Below are 11,144 nucleotides of genomic sequence, written 5' to 3'. Positions count from 1 at the left end.
AGTACAGCTGGCTGAATAACTGGGATGGCACTGGCATTTGAAGTCGGCATGCTTACACTCTGTTTGGCACGTTTCATGTCCGGAGTGGTGCTGATGGTCGCTTCAGCAGTGAAATGGCGCCCTCTGCTGGATATTTTAGTTCATGACCATAACTTCACTCTCCATTATTATAATATATGTATGTCTGTCATCACAGGTGAAAGAAAGCTCTCATACAAATATTTAGAAGTCTGAAACTGACTTAAACTGACACGTGTTTCCTCAGAGGCCTTCTGTATTAATTAATACACTGTTTTCTCTATTTGTCTTTTAGAATCATGTTCGTGATGTTGGCCATTTTTAACTGTACAACAAAGTGCCTAACTAAGTAAGTAAATACATCCAGTAAAAGAAATGAATACAATATCAACTGAATACGTCATTTCAAAGTGGAAGGAAACAATAAAATCACACTGTGGAGAGAATGGCCCACTGAAATAACTCACTACAGCCGAGGTATTTTATTAACCCATCCGTTTATTCAAGTCAAGGTCAAGGTATATTGTTTAGAAAAGTAATAACAACAGAGTATAAAATAGTAACTCAGTAAAAAGAATCTAATATAAATGTAAGCAGTTACCATTGACCCTTATTCAACAGGTTATTAGACCAAGTTTAAGGACTGTAAACTTCACTTTGACCAAAAAAAGGTTGTTTTATTGTAAATGACAAATCTATTTGATCTTACTGTTCTTAAGTCAAAAACACAAACTAATTTAGAGAATGTGTGAATAGAAAACATACTCATTTTAAAGTGCAGCTTTATAACCAAGTCAAAAGTCATTACACCCAATGGCTTAAAAAGGGGAGAAAATAAAGTAAACAGCACCATTTAACACAAACAAGCCACAGATGAACAGAAAGAGACTTAAGGGGTATTAAACATAACACAACAGAAACATAAAGCTAAAAAAGTAAGTGATCAACAGTGCGGTAAGAGTTAAAGTGGCAAAGATGAAAAGTGTGTAATTTCTGTGCAAGCAGTAGTAACAATTTTAAGGTCAACAACTCTGTTTTTAGAAAACCCCAAAGGCCGTCTGCCTCTTTAAGAAGCCTTGACTGAGAAGTGTCTGGAAAGTCCACGACTTGCACGAAGGCTGACTCATATGATAATTAAAAACAGTCTCCTACACACAAAAAAGTGTGGCAGCAATGTTTGAATGTAACAAAATGTAGAGCTGTGCATTTAAAAAAAACTATTGTAAATTATGAACTCAAGATTAAAACAAAGAGCACAAGTAAATTTACAGTGTAACGCTTCTGTCCACAGCTGTATGTGTGTGTTCTGTGTTGTCAGTACATTAGGAGGTGGCGTCCTTTAAATAGGCTATAATATCCAGTCTTTCCCTTTTCTTTCTGAGCCCAGAGAAGACCATCTTGGTACCAGGAATGTACTTCTTAGGGTTCTGAAGGTAGGTATTCAGAGTGTCCTCATCCCATATGATACCTGAAACAAACATACACCCACATTAAAAGACATGTTAAAGTTTCATGAACATTATCTTATTTGTACAGTATGTGACAAATCTGCATTCTCACACATCTGATGACTGTGTTTAGGTTTTATTGCCTCATGTCAGAGCAGAGCTCAGAGTCAGTCTGCCTGTTCAGACCTGCTGCTCTGACGGTCAGGTATAGGAAATACAAGGACAGAGCTGCTTCTCAGCTCTTTACATGTTAAATATTCATCGGAGGAGGAAAGACAGCATTAGACACCATGTTAAAACCAAATCAAAATTCTCAATTGAAATCCATACAAATGAATAAGAAAGGATGTTTGATGATAACACTGTTTCTGCTGTCAAGACTAGAGAAGAGTATTGGGCAAAAACTGCAGACAATGTGTAAATAACAGGACTTATAATGGCTTGTCATGTCTCGTGGCGGTCGGGCCAATGAATAAACTCGAGGGGCATCCACAGTTAGGTGCATTGATTTCTTTTTACAATATTGGGGGTATAGACAGGGAAAACAACTGGACACTGAAACTTGGCTTATACAGCATCATTGCATCAGAAATGACTACTGCTTTTGGGATCTCCATTCTCCATGAAGATGGCAAGTAAATACTTTTTCTCAGGCATTTATTACTGCCATTCAGTGTGACTCTACCAGTGGAGCAGGATCAGGAGAATATATAGCATTAGTTTACATGTTGCATGAATTGATCTCCTCCATATTAGTCCAGGACAAGAGCGAGAATACATCCGGGCTGCACACGTGCTCTCTTGTGTTTCTGATTTGCCTTTATTTGCCTGTAGCTTTAGTTGCATCTCGATCAGTTAGCTGTTTACATGTATGGACAGTAGTCTACAAATGACGGTTGGTCAGTCAATCTGTCAGTCAGCAGATCATTTCACTCAAACTTGATGGATTACCTTTATCGATGTTGGCCTGTGTATAAGAGTAGCCAGGTGCCTGTCCCGTCTTCCTCCCAAACAGGCCCCACAGGTTGGGTCCCACCTTGTGGCGTCCCCCCTCTGTCACTGTGTGGCACTGGGAACATTTCTGCACAAACGCCTTCTTCCCTTTCGCGATGTCCCCCATTTTCAGCTTCTGGGAGGGAGAGATGCAAATGATGACAATCAATGTGTGTTACAGTCAGACATAAGATATGAATCTGCAGTAAATAACAAATACAAGTAGATCGTACACAAGGGCACACGGGTAGTTCAAACTGAGTTACCCTCAAACTTCCGGGTTGATGTTAAAGAAGTTATGAAACATTATGTTGCCTACAGAAAGAAAGAGAAACATGCAGATAAACTTGGCAGGTTTTAAAAAACGGAGCTAAAAAGTGTGTTTGTGATGTAAAGCTGAAACTGAACACCAACTGTTTGTTCACTAGCCTGGATGAAAAAGATCGCTGTCACCTATAAACTCTTAAAAACATCACAAACAAACTGCGCGGTGACACAGAAAAATAGGAAAACAGATCATTCAGCACAGACACGGGGCAGGCTACGTGTCGATGACAACATGGTGTTTTCTTTGAGTTAGACAGAGAAAACACAACAAACAACAACAAAATCTTATTTTACCTTGAATTACCTGACGGGATTGTGGAGTTCAAATACCTTCAGGTAGAAACTTCCTCCCTTTTCCAAGAGCTTTGTTGTTTGTTAACTTAAAGTTTCTAGTTTCTAGTTTTTAAGCTAGCTGTTTCAGAGACAGGACCGGGTTTGAACCTCAAAGGAAGAGATCTCATATTTCGTAAGGGAGTGGCTGAGCCGGGTTGAATAAAATGCGATAAAGCACATTACACAACTCCGTGAAGATGACGCGGCTGCAGACTGCGGGACACACCCATCAACCGTCCGCAGGCAGGTGAGGTAGGCCTGGATGGGAATACATGTACGATGAATAAAGTGGCTTATTGGTTTTATCAAGGCAAGTTAAAATGTGTCTCTACTTTTTAGGTCGTTATTAGGATTATATCATAATGAGTCACGTGCTCATGCGTGACTGAATGAAAGTCTTGTGGTTTGAAGCAGCAGAACAAGTTTCTCCCAGTTGGACTGGCACTGAGCTCTTGAATATTATTTGCGTGAACAGATCAGTTTGGTTCAAAAGTGAAAGTTTAGCACACTTAAACGGCTTAGCTGTTGACTTAATATTATTTATTTTAAGTATATATTTAAACCATTGAAATGACATTGAAACAATGGCTAGGTGTGATCTAGACGTCTACTAAAATTCCACTTTTGAAACACATTTAACCTGAGTCACCTTTATTCACTTCTCACTGGGAGAAAAATGGAGGAAAATATTTTCTTAATCCAACAAACTGTATATTGTATTCTTCCATTTGATCATTTGAATAGTTTATGAAAATGAATTAAGTTCTGAAGCCTGTGACTGGACCATCTGTGTTGGTTTGGGATCTCTGGAATCATTTCTCTGAGCAGACTTGGTGTTTGTCTCCCTCTAGTGGTCAATCACTGTACTGAGCGATACTTGCCATGTTAGGCTCGCTTGAATCTGTATGACAGCTTCACTACGTTTTTATTCTATAGCTTCTTTTATCTCACAGTTAGAGCTGTGGTAGAGTTAGATGATGTTTGTTGACTGTGTAGCATATTTTCTTATGGATTTTCTTATAGTAAGTATTTAAGGTGATCTTCATAAAGTTTGTTATGATATGTTGTTTCATTCCACACTTTAATGGTTTATTTTGCATTAAATTACTCTGATAGTGTTAGATGCTGGTTCCCCCCTCATCTAAGTGCTTTTCACAAATAATGATCAGTATTCATGTCACAAGGATAAGGAGTGTGCTCTCTGGTCCTTTTGGTGCTTCAAGGACCAGAACCCTGCTATGGACACTGTCCATAGCCGTGTACCAGAAAGTGTTCTTATAATAAAATAAGTAGGACTCAATATAAAGAGTGAAATAAAACCCAAACCACTCGCTTCAAACTTTTATTATTATTGTTTACGATGCTGGTGATGTGTCTGTCACAATAATATGACTTTATGTAAAGGGACGCATAAATTTAAACATGTAAACTTACTTATTTATTCTTGAACATTTTGACTTGAAACATTTGTCTTTACAGTAGAAACACTATATGTTGATATTTACACGCTATAGTAGACCTCAGTGTTGGCCTATGTAATCCAATTTCATCCTTTAAAGGTTCTTTCTTGCATCTCCACCTCTTCTGAGCTGGTTGTAAAGTCAAAATCTTCAGCCCTGTGGGAAGAGAATACATCGTGTTATTCATAAATCATACATGTGCATGTATGTTAAACTAAACTGGAAATAAAGGGTTACACTGAAGAGGAATGTGTCCTTATGGACTATGGACATGGAAAATGGAAAAAATATGGAAAATGAGGACAATAAGTGGACCATGTCTCACTGTAAAGATAATAATAACACTGATTAAATGAATCTCTGTTTTAACTGGAAACCAAAGAGTTATTGCATCCCTTTTGGAAATACATATTTAGGTCAGTTATTATGGGCAAGAGTTGCCTACCAGTGCAAGCCAGTGTTCAATAACTGTACAGTGGCCAGAGTCTTGAGAAGGCTCCAGTACGGATTGTTTCTCCCAAATCTCTGAGGCAGTACTGGGTTCGGAGCCTCTGGGACACCAGGGCACTCAGCACACATTTTGTTCTCTTCCAAAGTCCTTCCAAACCTCTGGGGCATGTTGGGGTTCGAGTTTGGGGACCTGTCATCACCAGGACTACTCTCCCTCCCGAAGCGCATGGGCATGTTGGAGTGCTGGTGGAGAGGTTTGGCAGTGGGTGGGTAGAGCTTGATGATGGTCGGCAGGCTGATCTTGCTGGCGGTGGGGGTCACGTGTATGTTGAAGCTATCGAGATCCAAACTCCTGCGGATTGCACTTTTTGTCTGTAAAACAGAAACATGTTGTCCAATATTTCAGGCTTTTAGACAGTTGGTTGGACAAAACAAACAATTTAAATAAGTCATCTTTGGTTTGCCATAGGCATTTCACTATTTTTGACATTTAATTGAAAAATGAATTAATCGATTAATTGAGAGAATAGTTGGCAGATGAATCGATAACCAAAATAAATGTTAGTTGCAGCCAACTAATAATTTAGGTCACATCAGTTTATATTACATAACATAGCAGTAATTGTATAAGTTTTAAGGGCAAACACCATCAAAACAGCCTACAGTAAAACAGTAAGAATTATTTGAATTGTTATTTTATCCATTTGCCAAAGATGAAATAGAAACAAATGATGCATTCACTATTGCTCTATATTAATGTAGAACAAAGATGGGTAAATACGATCACTAGCAGATGAGTGAGAAATGAGAAATAACAGTTTTTAACATAAATAATCGACCCCCTGCGTGTGAACATGACTGGTCCATTTCCATAATGTTCTGATAAACTTTCTGATGTGTGGCATTATAAAAAGTAGTTTCAGTTATTTATATTTTCATGATCTTGACTGTTGTAGTACAGAACTCAAGGAAAGCAGGACTGCAGCTAGCAAATATTGTCATTATCAATTAATTGTTTTGTCTGTAAATTTTGGGAGAAAAGTGAAAAATTTCTTATTATAACTTCCTAGAGCCCAAGATGACGTCTTCAGATTGCTTGTTTAATCTGACCAGCAGCCCAAAACCAAAACATATTCAATTTGCTATCATATAAGACAAAGACAAACATCAGATCCTCGCTTTTGAAAAGCTGGAACCAGAGATTTGGCATTTTTGCTGGAAAAATGACTGAAACAATTATCGAAGCACAAATGGATGAATCCACTAATTTTTGCAGCTGTAAAGGAAAACAGAATGAATCCAGTTTCCCAAAGGAATAAGCATCTGTGCCTTATTAAATCGTTTTTACCTGTTGCTGTGGCTGTTTCCTCACAGTGTGTCTTCCATCGTCGCTGTTCAGCAAAGTTTTGTCACTGTGGATCGACTTCCCATAGACCTGCAAGTCAGATGCTGCTGCCCCTCCAAGACCCCCCAGCAGCAGGAGCGTTGACAGAAACACCATGGTCAACATGTTAGCAGCAGCAGAGACACCTTCTCTCAGGACAGCACAGCACACATGCCTCATCTCCTGCTGACCACACTGTTATTAAAGACCCCTGAAAACATACGTCACCTGTCGCGCATGGTAACAATACACATATACCCACAGCCTCATTTACACTTTTTACAGATATTTATGTCTCAATAATCATCAACCTCTGAGGAATATATTTGAAAAGGAATCTATGTCCTAATTGGGCTGCTGAATGAACCACGAGAGGAGAAAACTAAACAACAAACAGGCATTCAATGGAAATATTGAATGGCATTCACATTCAATATGACATAGCATGTATTGTCCAATTCTACAGAGGCTTTATTTTCTCTTTACTGCGCGCTTAAGTAATTATATCCAGGTTGGAAATATCAATTAGGAACAAATTCTTATCTTATTACACACGTTGAAGTTTTTCAGTCTTTCATTCATCTTCTCATTGAGCTGCCAGTGTTTGATGAATCCAATTCTTTTTTTCCATTAACATAAAGAAACAAATCTTCAAAGTGAAAATATCTAAATTTAATGCCACTTGACTGCTGAATGTGTTGCTTTGTACTGACATGTTACCCTGTATCATTAATCACAATTATAATCTAACATTGGCCTGCACTAGATAAAGTGAAATGTTAGACACTTGCTTTAAGTGTAGGATCCAGTGTTTTTCGAGATTGACCTATAAGACATAATATTGCTTAAACGACAAGGCTGGCTCTCAGCCCTGAGCCCACTCATTACTTCTGAAGACGCAAATCTTTAGTTAAGGAGTAAATGGTGCTTTTGTTTGAGACTATTTTTAGAGTGTTTCTTCTTTTAAACATCTGCAGTAAAAACTTATATCCAGTAATCCAGTGATTTAGCATTGCACCTCCATAAAGTTGGCTTACAAAAAACAGATTAAAAAAGACGGGTCAATTTCCAAACACATTTTTTTCATTAGACCCTCAATGCCTGGTAAACACCTACACCAACTCCATGCCTCCAGATTGTAACCAAGTCCAATAAAAGTCCAAGTCCAACCCGAGCTAACCTTGACAACATCATCAGGGTTGTTTTCTCAGACTATACAAAAGACTTGTTACAGAAGACATAATACAAGTGTTTTCACAGGTTGTGTGGTACTGCCCATGAAAAGTACTAAAGTGAAAACTGTATAGAATTGGTGGAGTGCCACTTTGAATTGAGTAGCTTGACCAGAATTAAGGATGAGGCCAGATCAAATCTTTATTTATCTCATGTGAAGCCTCAGGACAAACACAATGTGTGATCATGGACTACTTTGCCCCTTGTTTTACCATGTAGTTTACGCCATGTTTTATTTTCCTTGTTGCCAAGTGAGCATTGTGTCATTTTGTTTTGTCCGTTGGAGAAACAGAATCTGCTCTGTGTTTGGAGGATTTTCAGGATCCAGTGTGTCAGTTTTGTCGAAAAGCTAATGAAATATCCTTCTCAAATACTCAATTTGGCTCATATCCTGTCTTGCAGTTTTGTGTATTTGCTCTTATTTTGGAGAAAACCTCAAACAGAAAGGGAGACTATACTATACTATATCCTGTCATTAGTTTTGTCTGTTATATGTAACTGTCATTTCATGTATTGAAACTACTGTAGCTACCGACCGTTGGACAATTCAGCCTGGACTAGTAAGTATTTGCAACACAAGAGTGGGGATGATGTCACTCGTCATTCCTGTTTCTGAATGTGTCGATAATGTATTTAGATGCACAGTGACTCACTGGAGCTGTATTTGCTTCCCGAGCGGACAGAATGTGAGGAATGCCCGGTGTGAGACACAGGTTGATAATGACAACCCGCGGGGAGTTTTATTATGATGCATGCGTCATGACCCTGACATTGTTGCCATTAGCCATGTTGCCATGTCCAGTCCCACCTCTGAGCACAGAGAGCATTTCATATAGCGGTTTGATCTCAGTGGGAAAGTATCCAAACGCATCTGGTTTTAGTGATTCAGTATCTACCTTAAGATGTTTTTTATGGCTGTGGTTTCAGTCTATCTTTTTGTATTATCATTTACCTCCCACCTCTCTTCAGCCCTTCTCTTTGTGCTCTCCCTCCCTGACCCCGGCCCCAGCTTGCAGACTATGGGGTTTGGGATTTACGATCCTGTCTCCGACACTTATCCAGAGTCTTATCCGCAGAGGGCTTCCCTATACCTCAGGCTCTCCCTTTGTTCTCTCAGGGAGCTCTCCGAGCACTCCCTCAAAGACCTTGTTCTCCGCCACTGTAATTCTCTCTTCTTAATGTTTTTAATGTGCATCACTCGCCCCCCGGCGGCCTTTTCATCTTTCCATTTTTTTGCTTTTGGGCCTTCTTTCCCTCCCCTCTTCTCCTCTTGTACATGCTGTCCACTTGCTTGAAAACAGACGCTGCTTCCTTGATAGAAATACAGCCCTGTAGGTTTGATTTAATACACCTTGAACCTCCCATATATAACATGTTTTTGACTCCAATGTTTCATGTTGATTGAATATTATGCATATGAGATGCAGAATTTCCTGAAATGTTCATATTTAATTAGAGTTTTGTGAACTCCAGGACAACTAATCACTAACACACAGAAGAAGACTGACAGAGAGGCAAAGATAAATATAGGTAGAGACCCAAAGACGAGACAGAAACAGGAAGCAGAATGAAACAGGCCACAATGACACCGTTGATCCTCGCCTGTCTCGCTCTCTCTGTCAGGGATCTGGCAGCGTTCCCAGAATTCCTCCCCAGGACCGGGACACCCTCGGATTCCCTGGATGATTTGTGGGAATGTGCTGTTATCCCCCTGTTGAGCTGATTTATGTGGAGTTTTATCTTCCCCCTCACTTAGACATCAGCCGGGTCATCATCACAACACTTTACATGCCCGTACACTCAGTGAGGAGACACATTCATCAAGCCCTTGTGACAGGTTATAGTTTTATCAATGATCAAATCCATTTCTGCGGGATCACTGCATTATGATGTATGGGAAGACGCGCTGACGCCGGGCAGACAGACACACAGGCTCATACCACAGTAGGTGCGGCCAGTGCAATTCTGTGTTGTGTTGTTGTGATTATGGTGGACGATGATGGATTCATGTCTCTAACAGAACCACATCCAATAAAAAAGTGGCCAAATAAAAACTTTGAGCCAATAGAAGGCTCAGAAGACGGATGTGGAGACGGACAGGAAGTGGTGCGTTCTGTATCTCTCTTTCCTCAGAGAGAGTTTTATGTTATTTAACCAGTTACACATGCAGATGCCTGAGCAGTCTTGGGGTCGTAAGCAGAATTTGACAACCACTGAAAGAATCTCAGGAAAAGACAATAAATGGTCCTGGTTGGTTTCCTTCTTATGGCAGGTCATAAAACTGTCCCAAGAAAAGACCACAACTAACAACGTGTTAGTCTGTTTCTCAGCATTTTCCAACTTAGTCAGCCTGTTAGTGGCTGTCAGTCCCAACCCGATTGGTTACTACTGAAGACATAAATCTTGTATGTGTCAGAAATATTTACTTACAATTACAATTTCTTAAACCAGCTGGGCACTGTGGTTTGTTGCATAAACCTGGGGCCCCTGAGCAACTGTTTAGTTTGCCTGTGCCTTGGTGCAGCTCTGCTTACAGAAAATAAAGATATGCACATATCTTTAACTTAATTTTATGATCTCATATGATTTAGATTTTTAATCTATGGTGCCTTCAGTCAGTTTATCAGTCCGCAAAACACATAACATCATGTTCAGGGGTCCAAAAAATAAAATGTTTTAAATTGTTTTCTGCCTTCCCTGCTCCCTTTGAAATTTTCCTTACATTAATGCATGAATATGTTTTTATCCCAAACGTTCTCTTTGTTAGGTATGAAGAGCCAATACCTTTCTAATGTAATAAAATAGAAACTTTAAAGGAGTTTTCAACGGTCTTGCGATTCATGGGGACCTTCAGTCATAATTAAATCTGTGACAATATTAATCCTCTGAGAGAATCATTTTGTTTTGCTGTTTTTTTCTCAGAGCTTACTTCAAATTTTAAATGTAATTTGTGTTTTTCCTCTGATTTCAGTCACAGCACATAAAACCACTAGATGGCACTCTAGGTTTGGATGATCAAATCCAGAGTTTATAGATGTGTTTCTTGTCTATTTGTGTTTCTTAAACTATGTTTCATTTAAGTCATTAAGTTTTCAGGTCAGTTTTAGGCCTTTTATTAAGGAGATTAATCTTGTGTTGTATTTAGTGCAGAATAGTGTCTTTAAACAGCATGGTGCACATTGTAAAACGTGTCACCCACCAGGTGGCACTCTAACATCCTTCTTTTGTGTTAGCAGAGGAGGAGGAGCACCTAAGAAGAGGCCCAGAGTCAGAGGAGGAGGCAGTCCTAAGAAGGAGTGTCTCCCAAAAAAGGGGAGGTGTTTTCATGACAGTTAACAAGGGGAGGCGCTGAAAGCACTGGCCAATCAGAGACTTGTAGAAATTCACCAATCAGAGAAGGAGAGGCGGGCAGGAAACTGAGCAAATGACCCTTGATGAGGGGAGGTGGAGGAGGCGGAGGTTGGGAAGGATGAGGGGAGGAAAAGGGGCCCTGGGAGA

At 39.6% G+C, this 11,144-nt stretch overlaps 2 protein-coding genes across 6 annotated transcripts; both read right to left on the bottom strand.

Annotated features, from left to right (window-relative positions):
- Nucleotides 1-515: 515 nt before the first annotated feature.
- cycsa (cytochrome c, somatic a) lies at nt 516-3,278 on the bottom strand. Of its 5 annotated transcripts, XM_070921680.1 has the most exons (4): nt 3,081-3,278; nt 2,726-2,774; nt 2,418-2,595; nt 516-1,486 (listed from the first exon to the last, which is right to left on the bottom strand). In XM_070921680.1, the coding sequence occupies exons 3-4, from the start codon at nt 2,584-2,586 to the stop codon at nt 1,341-1,343; spliced, it is 315 nt and encodes a 104-aa protein (XP_070777781.1). In that variant the 5' UTR covers nt 2,587-2,595; nt 2,726-2,774; nt 3,081-3,278; the 3' UTR covers nt 516-1,340. The 5 variants fall into 5 exon arrangements, with proteins under 5 accessions (XP_070777781.1, XP_070777779.1, XP_070777780.1 ...); XM_070921678.1 differs by lacking the exon at nt 2,726-2,774; XM_070921679.1 differs by lacking the exon at nt 2,726-2,774 and having other exon boundaries at nt 2,418-2,592.
- A 1,330-nt stretch (nt 3,279-4,608) lies between these two features.
- npvf (neuropeptide VF precursor) lies at nt 4,609-6,539 on the bottom strand. The gene is made up of 3 exons (XM_070922231.1): nt 6,378-6,539; nt 5,025-5,401; nt 4,609-4,735 (listed from the first exon to the last, which is right to left on the bottom strand). Exons 1-3 carry the CDS (start codon nt 6,537-6,539, stop codon nt 4,666-4,668), a joined length of 609 nt encoding a protein of 202 aa, XP_070778332.1. The 3' UTR covers nt 4,609-4,665.
- Nucleotides 6,540-11,144: the final 4,605 nt, after the last annotated feature.

Source organism: Enoplosus armatus, chromosome 16, assembly GCF_043641665.1.
Source record: "Enoplosus armatus isolate fEnoArm2 chromosome 16, fEnoArm2.hap1, whole genome shotgun sequence".
In the NCBI taxonomy this organism is placed as follows: Eukaryota; Metazoa; Chordata; class Actinopteri; order Centrarchiformes; family Enoplosidae; genus Enoplosus; species Enoplosus armatus.
Note: the sequence above shows the minus strand (reverse complement) of the source record. Positions and strands in the feature narration are given on the sequence as shown.

What these genes read in the sequence shown, in the direction of transcription:
- cycsa (XM_070921680.1), bottom strand. Translation starts at nt 2,586, where the DNA reads ATGGGGGACATCGCGAAAGGGAAGAAGGCGTTTGTGCAGAAATGTTCC. An exon ending in ACAGGCCAACATCGATAAAG is followed by an intron (nt 1,487 to 2,417) that starts GTAATCCATCAA and finishes TGTTTGTTTCAG; the next exon opens with GTATCATATGGGATGAGGAC.
- npvf (XM_070922231.1), bottom strand. Translation starts at nt 6,539, where the DNA reads ATGTTGACCATGGTGTTTCTGTCAACGCTCCTGCTGCTGGGGGGTCTT. An exon ending in GGAAACAGCCACAGCAACAG is followed by an intron (nt 5,402 to 6,377) that starts GTAAAAACGATT and finishes TCTGTTTTACAG; the next exon opens with ACAAAAAGTGCAATCCGCAG. An exon ending in TTGAACACTGGCTTGCACTG is followed by an intron (nt 4,736 to 5,024) that starts GTAGGCAACTCT and finishes CTCTTCCCACAG; the next exon opens with GGCTGAAGATTTTGACTTTA.